At 57.4% G+C, this 13,014-nt stretch overlaps 1 protein-coding gene across 3 annotated transcripts in view; it reads right to left on the bottom strand.

Moving 5' to 3' along the window:
• Window positions 1–1,037: 1,037 nt before the first annotated feature.
• The window catches only part of IPO11 (importin 11), a 142,864-nt gene continuing 130,887 nt past the window's right edge, over window positions 1,038–13,014 (bottom strand). For all 3 annotated transcript variants that reach the window (XM_029058977.2, XM_039910339.1, XM_029058981.2), the window contains one exon: window positions 1,038–2,564. In XM_029058977.2, the coding sequence (XP_028914810.1) occupies window positions 2,400–2,564 (165 nt within the window). In that variant the 3' untranslated portion in view covers window positions 1,038–2,399. The remainder of the gene's footprint in view (window positions 2,565–13,014) is intronic.

Raw genomic sequence — 13,014 nt, 5'->3', positions numbered from 1 at the left:
AAGAGGAGCTGACGAATGAGAGTGAGAAGGAGCGGACAGAGAAGAGGGGAACAGGGTTCACGGGGTGTCGGCAAAACCAATAGGGTTTTGAAGAGGAGGGAACGGTCCACGGTGTCAAAGGCACCTGAGCGTTGGAGGGCTTCTCAGTTCGAGCAGAGCCCTTTGGATTTGGCTAGAAGGAGGCTCCTGATGACCACAAAAAGCACAGCCCTGATGGAGTAATAATAATGTTGGTATTTGTTAAGCGCTTACTATGTGCAGAGCACCGTTCTAAGAGCTGGGGTAGATTTACAGGGTAGTCGGGCTGTCCCACGTGAGGCTCAGTCTTCATCCCCATTTTACAGATGAGGTAACTGAGGCTCACCCAGCTGACAAGCGGCAGAGCCGGGATTCAAACCCATGACCTCCTACTCCCAAGCCCGGGCTCTTTCCACTGAGCCACGCTGCTTCAGGGAAGAAGCTGAAAACCAGTCGGTGTAGATGTGGAGGCAGCAGGTATAGATGACCCCGTTCCAGAATTTTAGGTAGGAATGGGAAGAGAGAGTTGGGGTGGGAGTTGGTGTGAGTTGGGCGGGGGAAGGTGCGGGGAGGGGAGGATGGGCGAAGGAGGGGTGTGGGAGTGAGACGAGCCCTGCCTACAGGAAGCGCCCTGTCTGTCACTTTGGCGGTGATGAGGAGGTTATAGTCTTCACCTCTGTACCAATCTAAAAGACTGAAACCTGGATCTTTCTCCAAAACCTCAACAAAAACGTTTCTCAGGCATCCTCCACAGCGTCAACTCCTCGGAGGCAGCGACTGTGTTTGATGCGTCCGTTGTGCGTCGCACGCCGAAGGGGCTCAGGTCACGCCGTTCCAAATGCCACCACCTTCCTAGAAACCAGTACGCTTGGCTCCAAATGACTCCAGGACCGTTGCCCGCTAAGGCTAGATCAGGGAAACCGAGCTCTAAGACCAAAGTCCGTCTCCGAACTATTACAGACTCACAGTACGTATATTTGGGAACGGCTGACCCCGGTGGAAGGAATAACTCACAACCATTCCTTTGAAAATTTAATTGAAATTTTAAATATTCCACTTGGATGAGTGAACGCGTTGGGAGATGGAGGAGACTCTCAGGTACGAAGCTCTCAGTCTTTCAGTGAGCGGAGAAGGTGATGGCGCGACTCCGATTTCTAAGTGGTGACGCCTGTCAGCCAACTGAGGAAGGAGGAAATGCACACCTCTGCTCCGCTCTCAACCTGGGCGTGGGAACTGCGAGGGGCCGTCGACCGGTCGGCCCGGCCCCGCTGTGCTGGATTCCAGGAAAGTTTCCCAGAGGCCGGCAAGCTCTATCCTCACAGACCCCCCTGGGCTTCAGAGCACCACACCGCACCACACTTTTCTAAGAAAATGCCGACAACATGACTCTCGTTTCCTGAAGAGTTTCTAAAAGCTCCCGAGGACCAGGGATGGGGGCGGGGGGGGAGAAGGCTGGAGGGGGACATAAGGCTTGTCCTTGGTTTTTGGTATCTCGTGTCTATCTCGCCGAGGGGCCAGGGGGGAAGGCGTCTCCCAGGCAGAGCCTGAGGCCCGACCAGCGCCCTCCCGCCCCGGCATTGGTCCGCCCACCCGGCTCGGAGGCTGACAGGCTGCCAGAGCTGCTGGGCGGACGGTCCCGAGAGTCCACGGGGCCCCCGTGCTGGGCGACTTACCCCCCCTCTCGGCCTCCGTGCTGGCCATCTAAAGATTAAGCATGTTTCCTGAAAATGAAATGAGAAGTTTCCCTCCTTTCCTGACCTGGCTTACACTCTGCATCTGGCCGAGGACCCCAGCAGTAAGAGTGTCTGGCACGGAACGGAGGGAAACGCTCCCCTCCCACCCCCGGAGCTCGGCACCAACCAGAACGCAAGCGTCCCGATTTGGGACGTTCCGCTGTTGCGACTCACTGGTTGTTTATCCGCTTAAGGGAGGGTGGGTGGGGGTGGAGGGGGAAGGGAAGCAGCCAAAATTGGCATCTTGTGACTGCAGAAACACATGCCAGACCATAACCATCGTGAATCTGGGATAATAAACTCATCATCGCATGAATTCTCACTCTCTCTTCTTAACAGAAAACTAAGTCCACCTCCACCAAACTCGGACCCCCCGGGGCCCCCGCCTCCTCCCTCGACTCTGAAATTACACTCTCGTGGGGAACAGCTGTGAAAATTCGCTCCCTATGGGGGCATTTTACATTGACCGCTTCGACTTTGCTTTGGAAAAAAACTAACCGGGTGGTCTCCTCATCCCGGTCTCCCTGACAGCGCGAGGTTTCTCTGGCTCCGCCGCCGGCTCCCGCAAACCGAGGAAGGGGCCGGGCCGGGGGGGGGGGGGGGGGGGGGGGCCGGGCCCGGGAGGGACGGCAGCGGGAGCCTCGGCCCTCAGAAGCCCTGCAGAAACTCTTGCAGCTGGGTGACGATCTCCGTGTCCACGGTCTCCATGAGGGCCTGGAAGCCCAGCTCCCCCAGTAGCTCCTGCTGGGCTTTGAGCTTCTCGTAGACGAACTGCTGCAGCGACACGGTGTGGACCGGGTCCTTCAGGGCCAACTGTGGGAGACAGAGAACACACAGAGTCCAGGTACGTGAGTGACGAAGACACAGCACCCGCTGCTGAGCCTGGGACCACCCGGACCCCGCGGCGGGGGGCGGCCGGAAACCCAGGCTCCCGGAGGGAAGCCCTTCCCCTTCCCGGGGGACCCCCGAGTGCAGGCCCCGCTGCCGGCACCTCCACACCCGCTTGGCGGATCCGGGCTTTCCCAGCCGGCCCTGACCGTGATGCCCAGGTGAGTCGAACCTCGGGCCAAGCCTGGAACCCTTCGAGGGTGAGGGCATCGCTTGGCACGGACCAGCCTCCGGCCGAGAGTGTGCGAGCAGCCGACTCGGTGGGGAGGACAGAGCTGTGGCTGAATCCCGAGGAAGCAAACAGCGTCCAGAAAGGCCGGGAGTGTACCCTTTCCTGCATCTTCGAGTGTAGGACCCCTACTTCACCCTGGCAGAGTGAGGTCCCGGGCCCAGCTTTCTCCCAGAAGGCGGCTATCAGCCGTGCTGGGCCTGTGCAAAATGGGGCAAATCTTGATATGCTGATATGCCGCCATCTCCAGACAGCAGAGCCTCCGCGGTAACGGCCTACTAGACCTGACAGTTATGGGAGAAAACACATGGAAGATTAACCCATCTAGGACCACGATGCACCCGCCTTCAGCGATCGACCCCACTCTCCGTATTTACCAACTCTAACTCGAGTTGGACTTTGCAAGAAAATGCATCAAATCCTGAGCGTGGGACGGTTGCCAGGTAGCTCCGCCCTTTCCTCTCCACCCAAACGGCTATCTCACTGATACAGGCTCTCCTAATATCCCGGCTGGATTATCGTGTCAGCCTTCTCTCTGATCTCCCTTCCTCCTGTCTCTCCCCGCTCCGGTCTATTCTTCATTCCGCTGTCCGGCTCATCTTCCTGCAGAAACTCTCTGGGCCTGTCACTCCCCTTCTTAAACACCTCCAGTGGTTGCCTATCAACCTCCTCACGAAACAAAAACCTCTCACTCGAGGCTTCACGGCTCTCCATCACCTTGCCCCCTCCCACCTCTCCTCCCTCCTCTTTCTACCGCCCATCCCGTAGGCTCCACTCCTCTGCCGCCCACCTCCTCACCGTCCCCCACTCTCGCCTATCCCGCCGTCGACCCCTGGGCCACGTCCTCCCGCCGTCCCGGAACGCCCTCCCTCCTCACCTCCGCCAAAGTAACTCTCTGCCCCTCTTCAAAGCCCTACTGAGAGCTCACCTCCTCCGAGAGGCCTTCCCAGACTGAGCTTCCCCTTTTCCCGCTGCTCCCTCTCTGCCCCCCGCTTCACCTCCCCTCAGCTAAGCCCCCTTTTCCCCCCTTCCCTCTGCTCCTCCCCCCCCTCCCTTCCCCTCAGCACTGTGCTCTTCTGCTCATTCGTATATATTTTTATTACCCCATTTATTCTGTTAATGAGATGTACATCCCCTTAATTCTATTTACTGCTGTTGTTTCTGTCTGTCTCGCCCGATTAGACCGTGAGCCCGTCAGTGGGCAGGGATTGTCTCTATCTGGTGCCGAACTGTACATTCCAAGTGCTTAGTACAGTGCTCTGCACATAGTAAGCGCTCAATAAAAACTACTGAATGAATGAATGAAACAAGCCTGATCCTTTACAGAAATCGGGGCGGCTACGTTGGGGCCTAAATTTTGTATAATTATGAGTGTAGAGCTACACATTTCTGGCCCGACCACTGCTAGGCCGGGTGATTTAGATGCTTTTCTCTCCTCCCTGTGCCCTCTCCCTTCTTCTCCAATCCTGGGTTATTTCAGCGTCCGTGTCGATGAGCTTGCCGCTCCCCGGCCACCTGCTTCCTTCGGCTCCTTGCCTCAGCTGACCTTTCGCCCGCTTCGGCTAACCACCGCCCCATCTCTCAGTTTTCCCCAACTTGGATTTACCCCTTTCGGACCAAGCCCTTCGGACCCGACCCGCCGCCATCTCCCAGCCCATCATCTTCACCCCCGGCCACGACTTTGGCAACCCTCGTCTGACGCCTCCTGGAGTGCCTGCTGGCTCGATTCCACCATCCACCCCCCTCACCCTTCTTATTTCCTTCTTGGTGCTCTGGCCCCACCAACCCCCACCCCTGGATCACCGTCACAGTCTGCTTCCCCAACCTGAAGTGAATCCACCTCCGCTGCAGAAATTCATCGGGTCTAGCTAAAGTCCGGCTCTCGATAGCTCTTTCGGACCTCCCTTCGCCTCCCACACCCACAGACCCCACCGACTTTTCTACATCTTTAACTCTTTCCTGTAGACCCCTCTTCTCCCACCACCTCCCTCCCTTGCTGATAGCCTTCTTGGAAAAATCAGATGCAAACTTCCCACGTCCCCCGAATGTCCGTTCTCCTAGTCCCTCCTGCTTGTCTTCCTCTTACTTCCCAGTGTTTTCTCAGGAATAGGTAGGCCGCTCTAAATCCACTCCACCTGTGCTTCTAAATCTATACGCCGTCACCTCTCCTCCTCCTTCCTCTCCTCTCTGCTCTTCTCCACCTCTCACCCAACTCTCCGCCAGGCCTTTCTCCCTCCACGCCTCCTCCGGGACTACCACCCCACCTTCCTGCTCCCTTTCCTAACCCGACCCATCAGCTCCTCGTGGGCCGGGACCGTGTCCGCCAGGGGCTCGGCACGGGGCCCGGCACTCAGTCGGCGATCGGGAAACACCATCCGTCGATCGATCGAGCTCCTGGAACGGGGTCGCCTACGGCCGCTACCTTCATTTCGTCTCCGCCAACTCGCCGCCATCGGCTGCCGTGGGGCCGTCGCCCCCTCGGCCCCAGTGAGATGGCACCCTCTGTGGCCAGCGCTGACGCCCTTGTAGCCGAGTCCCAAGGGTTTTCTCCATTCTCACCTTCCTCCACCTCTCGTCTACCTTGGACATTGGAGATTTCCTTCCTCCCGGAAACGCTATCAAGTCACGGTTCTACCGACGCGGAACTAACCCGGCCTCTCCTTGCTTCGGTCCTCTTGCCCGCTTCCTCCCTCCGTCCCTCTCCCTTGACAACTGGCATCCCACTCCTCTTCCCAACTTCTCCAGGAGGCCTTCCCTGATTGAATCTCCCTTCTCTCTACCTTATCCACCCCGCCCCCACCCATCCATCTCAACGGTAATTATGCTACACTCAGAATTTGGGAAAAGTACAATACGACAGTTAGCAGACATGACCGGGCCACGTACTTTACCTGAAACCATCCGCCGTGACCTCCCTAAAATCTCCCCTGTTCCTCTCCGGTCCCTCCCTCCTCCTGCCCCTTGCCTCGCCCAGCATTCTCAGCAGTTTCGCAGGAAGAGATCTCCCTCCTCCTCTCAAAATCCACCCCCTACACCTTTGCTTGTGGGCAGGGAATGTGTCTTAACCATTCGGTTACTCTCCCAAGTGCTTAGTGAAGTGCTCTGCACACAGTAAGATCTATCGATTGATGGATTATCAGCTTCCTTGCTAATCACCTACCTCCGGCCTCTCCCACCTCCCACCTATGCTCCACGGGGCACCTTTCTGACGCATCGCTCAGACGGGAGGAAGAAGGATAAGGTGATAAGTTTGTGAGGCAGTGCTTTTGTCCGCATCCTACATACCTCATTAACTGCTTAGATGGTGCCCAAGTGCGGAAGTCGTAATTGCCCTCACACAAATCATCTTTTTGAAACGCTGCTCGGCCCACAGTTCTCCGCTCTTCCCAACCCAAACGGCAGGGACTGTCTCTATCTGTTGCTGACTTGTTCATCCCAAGCGCTTAGTACAGTGCTCTGCACATAGTAAGCGCTCAATAAATACTATTGAATGAATGAATTAACCCTCCACTGGCTTCCCGTCTCCCTTCGCATCAGGCATAAACTCCTCACGATGGGCGGCAAGTGCTCCCTTTGCCAACTTGCCCCTCTATTTAGAGAAGCGGGGCACGGCAGAGTGGATAGAGCCCGGGCTTGGGAGTCAGGAGGTCGTGGGTTCTAATCCCGGCTCCGCCACTTGTCTGCTGTGTGACTTCGGGCAAGTCACTTTACACCTCTCTGCCTCAGTTTCCTCATCTGTAAAATGGGGATTGAGACTGTGAGCCCCATCTGGGACAAGGAGACTGTGTCCAACCCGATTTCTTGTATCCACCCCGGCATTTCGCTCCACAAATACTATGCATTCATTCATCCATTCAATAGTATTTATTGAGCGCTTACTATGTGCAGAGCTACCGCTTGGAATGAACAAGTCGGCAACAGATAGAGACGGGTCCCTGCCGTTTGACGGGCTCACGGTCTAATCGGGGGAGACGGACGGACGAGAACGATGGCGATAAACGGAGTCAAAGGGAAGAACATCTCGTAAACACAATGGCAACTAAATAGAATCGAGGCGATGTACATTTATTGAATGAATGAATTTATTACTGTGCCTGGCACAGAGTAAATGCTAAACAAACACCAAAATTATCAGTATTATCTACCTGCTCCCTTCCCCGGCCGCCCCCAATTCTGACAGACCTTCCCGAAGGCCCACCCTCCTCCATCAAACCTTCCCCGGGCCACATCGGCCCAGGTCCAGGGCTAAGGTGCTTTCATTTATTCAACTGACTATTCAGTGATGCATCCTGATTACTCTGTAAATGCTTTGGGGTTTCTCCCATTAGCCTGTAAGTTCCTTGTGGGCAGGGAACCTATTCTGCATGCTGTGCTGCCCAAGTGCTTAGCGTGATGCATAGCACCTAGTGGTCAGCATTGCTAGTGCTCGTTCCATTCTGCATTACCCTGATTCGCTCCCTTTACTCATCCCCCCTCTCAGCCCCACAGCACTTACGTACATGTCCTTAATTGTATTTATCTATATTAGTAACCGTCTCCCTCTCTAGACTGTAAGCTCGTTGCGGCAGGGAATGTGTCCATTATACGGTTACATTATACTCTCTTAGGCGCTCAGTACAGTGCTCTGCAAACCGTAAGCGCTCAATAAACACAGCTGACTGACTGCTGCTGGCTCCCCCACCCAGCCATTATCAGTGGGGTGGTTTCTGGTGTTCATTCATTCATCGATAACACGTGGGAAGATGGGAGTACTGAATGCTAGGCGAGTACGACAGAGTTAGGAGACACGATCCCCGGCCACGGGGAACTTAGAGTCCGGTGGCCCCGCAGGTCCAGGCGACACTCTAGTTGTTGCCCCAAGACAGGCAGGGGACACCGGTACGTGCCCTCCTCGCCCCACCCCGGTGGTCCCGGCTTCAGCCGGACGCTAAGCGTGGGAAAAGCTCAGGACGCTCCCCCTAACTTCACTCCCGAGGCAATACCGCTTTCCCCGGCACAATCCAGGCATTCCGGGATGTATTCCCCGGAAACCGTCACGGGTCCGGAGATGAGCGGGCTCTGGGCAGAGGGGACGGGGCCAGTTGCCGCTAGCCTCCCGTGGTGGGTGCCCAGTGCATACTAAGGGAGTGGGTGAACCCAGAGTTTCTGAATTGGCCCCACGTCGTGGCCCACCCTCCCCCCGCTCCCCAAGACGACACACCCTCATCCAGAGAGCTCAGGGTCTCCGGGGCGGAGTCCCCCGGGCATAGCTGGGAGAGGGTTCAAACTCTCCCGGGAAGGCTCAGGCCCGAGGCCACTGTGCAGGTGTGCACTGATATCTATGCCTTCACACTGGGCCACGACTCACTGCTCAGGTGCCTTTGCCTTTTTCAGGAAAACTAATTCTTTGTGGTTTCGGGGACACGGCCCCGCTCCCGTGCTCCGTCGACCGGGGAGGAAAGGACCGTCGGCGACGGACAGCTGTGCTCCCTGCCCGGCCGGGAGGACCCGCCGAGAGCCTCTGGCATCCTCTGCCACTTCATTTCACGGACCACTGGTTTCCCGACGAGCCGCCGGGCCCTCCCGACGCGGTGTCCCAGTGCCGGCGACCGTTCCGCCCATCCGGCAGAGCCCGCGGCGGTTTTCACCGCGGCCTTTCCCGTCTTCGCCTGAGTTGTCTCGGCGCTGTCGCTGCCGGCCCAGATCGGACCCGCCGCTGGCGGAGACTTGGAGACGCTTACAGACAGAAGCCTTCCTCCTGCCTCCCTGCAGCTTCCCAAAAGCAAGCTCTCTCAACCCGCTCTCTCAACCCGCCCCCCTCACCTCTAAAAACAACTCGTTCCGCTCCTCCGTCCTCAATCTCACCGGCCTTTCTCTGCTTCAACCCCCGACGGCTCCCTCCCCTCCCCGTGCCTTCGAACACGTTCAAGTCTCCCCCGGCCCGAAAGAGGCTTCTGTTGATCTCACGGTCCCCTCCGGTTACTGCACTCTCTCCCCGCCGAAGTCTTGGCAGCGCACGGTTGAGGTCCGCTCACGGCCTTCGTTCCTCGCTCCCTCGCAGTCAGGCTTTCGATCTTCTCGCTCACCCGAGAGCAGATTCTCGGAGGCCAAAAACGACCCGCTAAGAGCCGAGTCCAAGGTCCGGATCCTCCTCAGCCTCTCGGCCGCCTCCGAAAGCCAAGGTGTGCCCCCTGCTCCGAGAGACACCCTTGGCTCTCCCCCTAGTCGAGTTCCTTCCCGCACCCCGGCTCCCCCGAAGACCCCTCCTCCTCCGGCAAGGCTCACGTGTGAATTCTCAGCACCCCAAATCCCGCAAACCCCATCGGTCAACTCTAGTGCTAAAGCTCTCGCTTAACCCCCTTCTCCCTCTGCACTTAGGGAGAGATGTTATTTGGTTGTACAATGGACCGGTCTGTGAAGATATTTATGCCCGCCTCTCCCAATAATACCAATGATTGATCGACTGATTCAGAGGGTCAGCCAGGAGCGTGTCACTTCTTTGTGTGGCATTTCCCCAGTGCTTAGTACAATGCGATGCCCCCAGGAGGGGCTCCTTTAAGTGCTGCTGCTGCTGCCTATTAGTACTGTTCCCACTAAATGAGCGTTACCAGTATATTCCGTTTCCGCCGGCGTTCCTCTGATCTACAGCCACTGCTAAACCCTGGGACAGCTACAGGACGATCTAATAATGTTGGCATTTGTTAAGCGCTTACTATGTGCCGAGCACTGTTCTAAGCGCTGGGGTAGACATAGGGGAATCGGGTTGTCCCACGTGGGGCTCACAGTCTTAATCCCCATTTTACAGATGAGGGAACTGAGGCCCAGAGAAGTGAAGTGACTCGCCCACAGTCACACAGCCGACAAGTGGCAGAGCCGGGATTCGAACTCATGAGCCCTGACTCCAAAGCCCGTGCTCTTTCCACTGAGCCACGCCGCTTCTCAATCTGATCTGATCGGCCACACGTGAAAGCAAGAGGTCCCTGCGATTTCTGGATTCTCGGTTCACAGAATAGTCGCCTCAAAAGATTCTGAAGGGTTTTCATGACCCGAGTCCTCAGAGATACAGTCTAAGAGTAATAGGAGAGAATGGGTGGCTAATAGGCTAAGCGCCCTGCCTTTAACATCCATTCCACCCTGGCCGATCTGGAAGATTAAGATCCTTAACCAAGGATGATTTCCACTTGTCACCTCCTCCCGGCCATTTGTGAATTAGGAGCCCCACGCAAACAGCTCTGTGAAGTCTGTGTTAAAGACCCCACATTTGGACGACGCCTTGCGTGCTTAAATTCCGGCCCGGTACCGGTACCAACGAGCCGACCGGAAAGGGAAACCGGGCCGAGCCTGCAGCCCGCCTGCCGACGATACGACCGGGTCCCGGGACCTTTATCTGGAGGCCTACTAAGTGCCCCGGGGCAGCTGAAACCTAGGCGCTGCCACTGGGCTTTTCAGCACGGGCTCGGACCCGGAACCGGACCTTCCAGAGGACACCAAACAGCCTCGGCGCGCTCCGTTAACCCCCGCCCTCTCCCCATCCCCCCTACAACACTCTGGGCTACCCAGCCTAGGCCTGGGCAGGAGGGGGAGGGTGAACAGCTGTAACCAGGGCCTCGCTGCAGTCTGCCCTGGGCTAAAAGCGCAGGGGCGGGTGGGGGCCACCGGATCACTGGCATCAGATGCGCCAGCGGGGAAAGTAAAATCAACGCCAGAGTAGATTCCGTATTGCGAAACCAATGCGATCCGGTCGCTTGGCGGGACCTCGAGCTCGTCTGGTAACCCCCTGCCTCCAAGCGGGCAAACGACGGGCATCCACGACAGGAAGGAGGGGTTGTTCCCTGTGAGCTCTCGGCTGCAGCAGGGCGCTGTCTTCCATCCAACACACGCTCTCCTCCTCAACAGGGGGCCAGCTCCTCCTGGTCTACCAGGAGGGGATGGGGAAGGCAGCTGCTCGGCCTCCCTCCCAGCGGCAGCAGTCCAGGGGAAAGGGCACGGATGGCGCCGGCCCAAAAAGCCGGGGTCTAACCCCAGCTCGGCCACTGGCCTGGTGGGTGACTTCGGGGGAGTCACTTAGCCTCTCTGGGCCTCCGTTTCCCCATCCGTTCAATTGGGGACACTATTCCTTGCTTCTCCCTTCCTCCCAAAATGAGCAAGTGACGTGAAAGTGCTTCGGGAAAAACTAAAGTACTAAATGCACTCAGAGTGTGACGGATCGGCCGTCTCGTCCAACCCTCGCGATGGGGGCTCCGCCGCTGTGCCCAACCTGGGGGTACAGGTGAGACAATCATCTCAGACACTGGGGGGAGGAGGCTGAGGAGGAGGGAGGGAGGGAGGACAGGGATCCCATTCCCGTCTCCCAGAGCAGGCAACCGAAGCCCAGAGAGGTTAAGAAACCCTCCCCAAGGTCACCCAGCAGGCCGGGGGCAGAGTCGGAACTAGCAGCCGGGTCCCCCCATTCCCTGTCAATCGGATCGACCCATCAATCGATCCGTATCCGCTAGGCTGCACTGTCTCTGGCGCGGTTCTGACACCGCCTCTCCCCTGCCACAGTGGATCCTCGCCAGTTCAATTACCACTATGATGGCAGCTTCCTTCACAAAGGCACAACAACTCAGGCAATATCGATGGACACGGAAAGCGCGCGCCGCCTTATCGCTTAATAAAATCCGGCGGGGAGCTTTCTACGTCGCTGGATTAAAGAGAGGTTCGTCTGCCGCCGAAGAGGACCGCCGCCATACTTCGTCCCGGGGCATTCCACCTGCCCGGAGTCGCTTCCTCATTAAAGGGGAGCGCCGTCAGAACGCTCACGGACGAGCCGAGAGCGAGGGGCGGGGGAACGCCAACTCTCCTCTCTCCGGGGAAGCGGTCAGGGAGGGCTGGGTTTCCAAAAAGCCCATCGCCGGGGAGCCGCGGGGAACTTACTCATTTCACGTTTCCCTCCTCTCCGCTGTGCCGGGTGGCCCCCGACACCCCGAGTCCTCTATTTCCCTTACGGAAAGGAAATCGCACCCCTCTTGGCCTGAGAGAGGTGGCATAAGCCGACCTTCCCCAGGAGCCACCTGGCAGCCCGAGGCTCCCTCGGCGAGGTGGGCCGGGGGAGCGGGGAGGCTGTCTCTCTGCCAAGCTGATGCACGGTAGGAAAAGCTCATCCCGAAATGACGTTTGGGCCTTGGCGGTAACGCCCTGTCCCACGGACTCGTGTCCCCCAAGCCGCCGCCCTTCTAGGGCACCAGGGCCAGTGGTCCAGACACAGAGACCCCAAGCTGTGTCCGACGAAGACTTCTTTTCCTTCAGAGAGCAAAAATACAGTATAGAATTTTCTTTCCACAACAAAGGTTAGCGGTATTGCACCGAGGGTAGCTTTTGACTATTGGAAGGTCCGAAACGGAAAAATTCCAAAGATGGGAATCGCGGTCTCTTTCATGTTGGTATTTGTTAAGCGCTTAGTATGTGCACAGCACTGTTCTAAGCGCTGGGGTAGATACAGGGTAATCAGGTTGTCCCACGTGAGGCTCACATCAATCCCCATTTTACAAATGAGGGAACTGAGGCACAGAGAAGTTAACCGACTTGCCCACGGTCACACAGCTGACAGGTTTCCTCTGCTTGGTCTGAGTTACGACTGGAGGGGGATTGCGGCCGGCCTCTGACGGGGGCCTCGGGGAGAAAGGGGATCGGGGATGGGCAGCCTGGACACGTGGGGGCAGCAGGAGGGGAGGGTTGGGAGCAGTGGGGGTGTGGGGCAGGCAGGGGAAGGAAAAGAAGCAGGAGGGAACGTGGGGAGAGGGATGGGAACTACAGGGGAGCTGTGAGGGAGGGGAGTAACGGGGCGCAGGCGTGGGACGGAAAGGAAGGGGCCCTGGCCGATCCGACCAGAGGAGCCAGGACGCTCAGCCCATCTCCGCCGGGCCCTGCCATAGCACCATCCCAGGAGCTCATTTTTTCCTTCCCAAATAATAATAATAATAATAATAATAATGTTGGTATTTGTTTAGCGCTATGTGCCAAGCACTGTTCTAAGAGCTGGGGTAGATACAGGGTGACCAGGTTGTCCCACTTGAGGCTCACAGTCTTAATCCCCAATTTACAGATGAGGTAACTGAGGCACCGAGAAGTCAAGTGACTGGCCCAAAGTCACACAGCTGCCAAGTGGCGGAGCCGGGATTAGAACCC

Source organism: Ornithorhynchus anatinus, chromosome 1 (genome assembly GCF_004115215.2).
Source record: "Ornithorhynchus anatinus isolate Pmale09 chromosome 1, mOrnAna1.pri.v4, whole genome shotgun sequence".
In the NCBI taxonomy this organism is placed as follows: domain Eukaryota; kingdom Metazoa; phylum Chordata; class Mammalia; order Monotremata; family Ornithorhynchidae; genus Ornithorhynchus; species Ornithorhynchus anatinus.
Note: the sequence above shows the minus strand (reverse complement) of the source record. Positions and strands in the feature narration are given on the sequence as shown.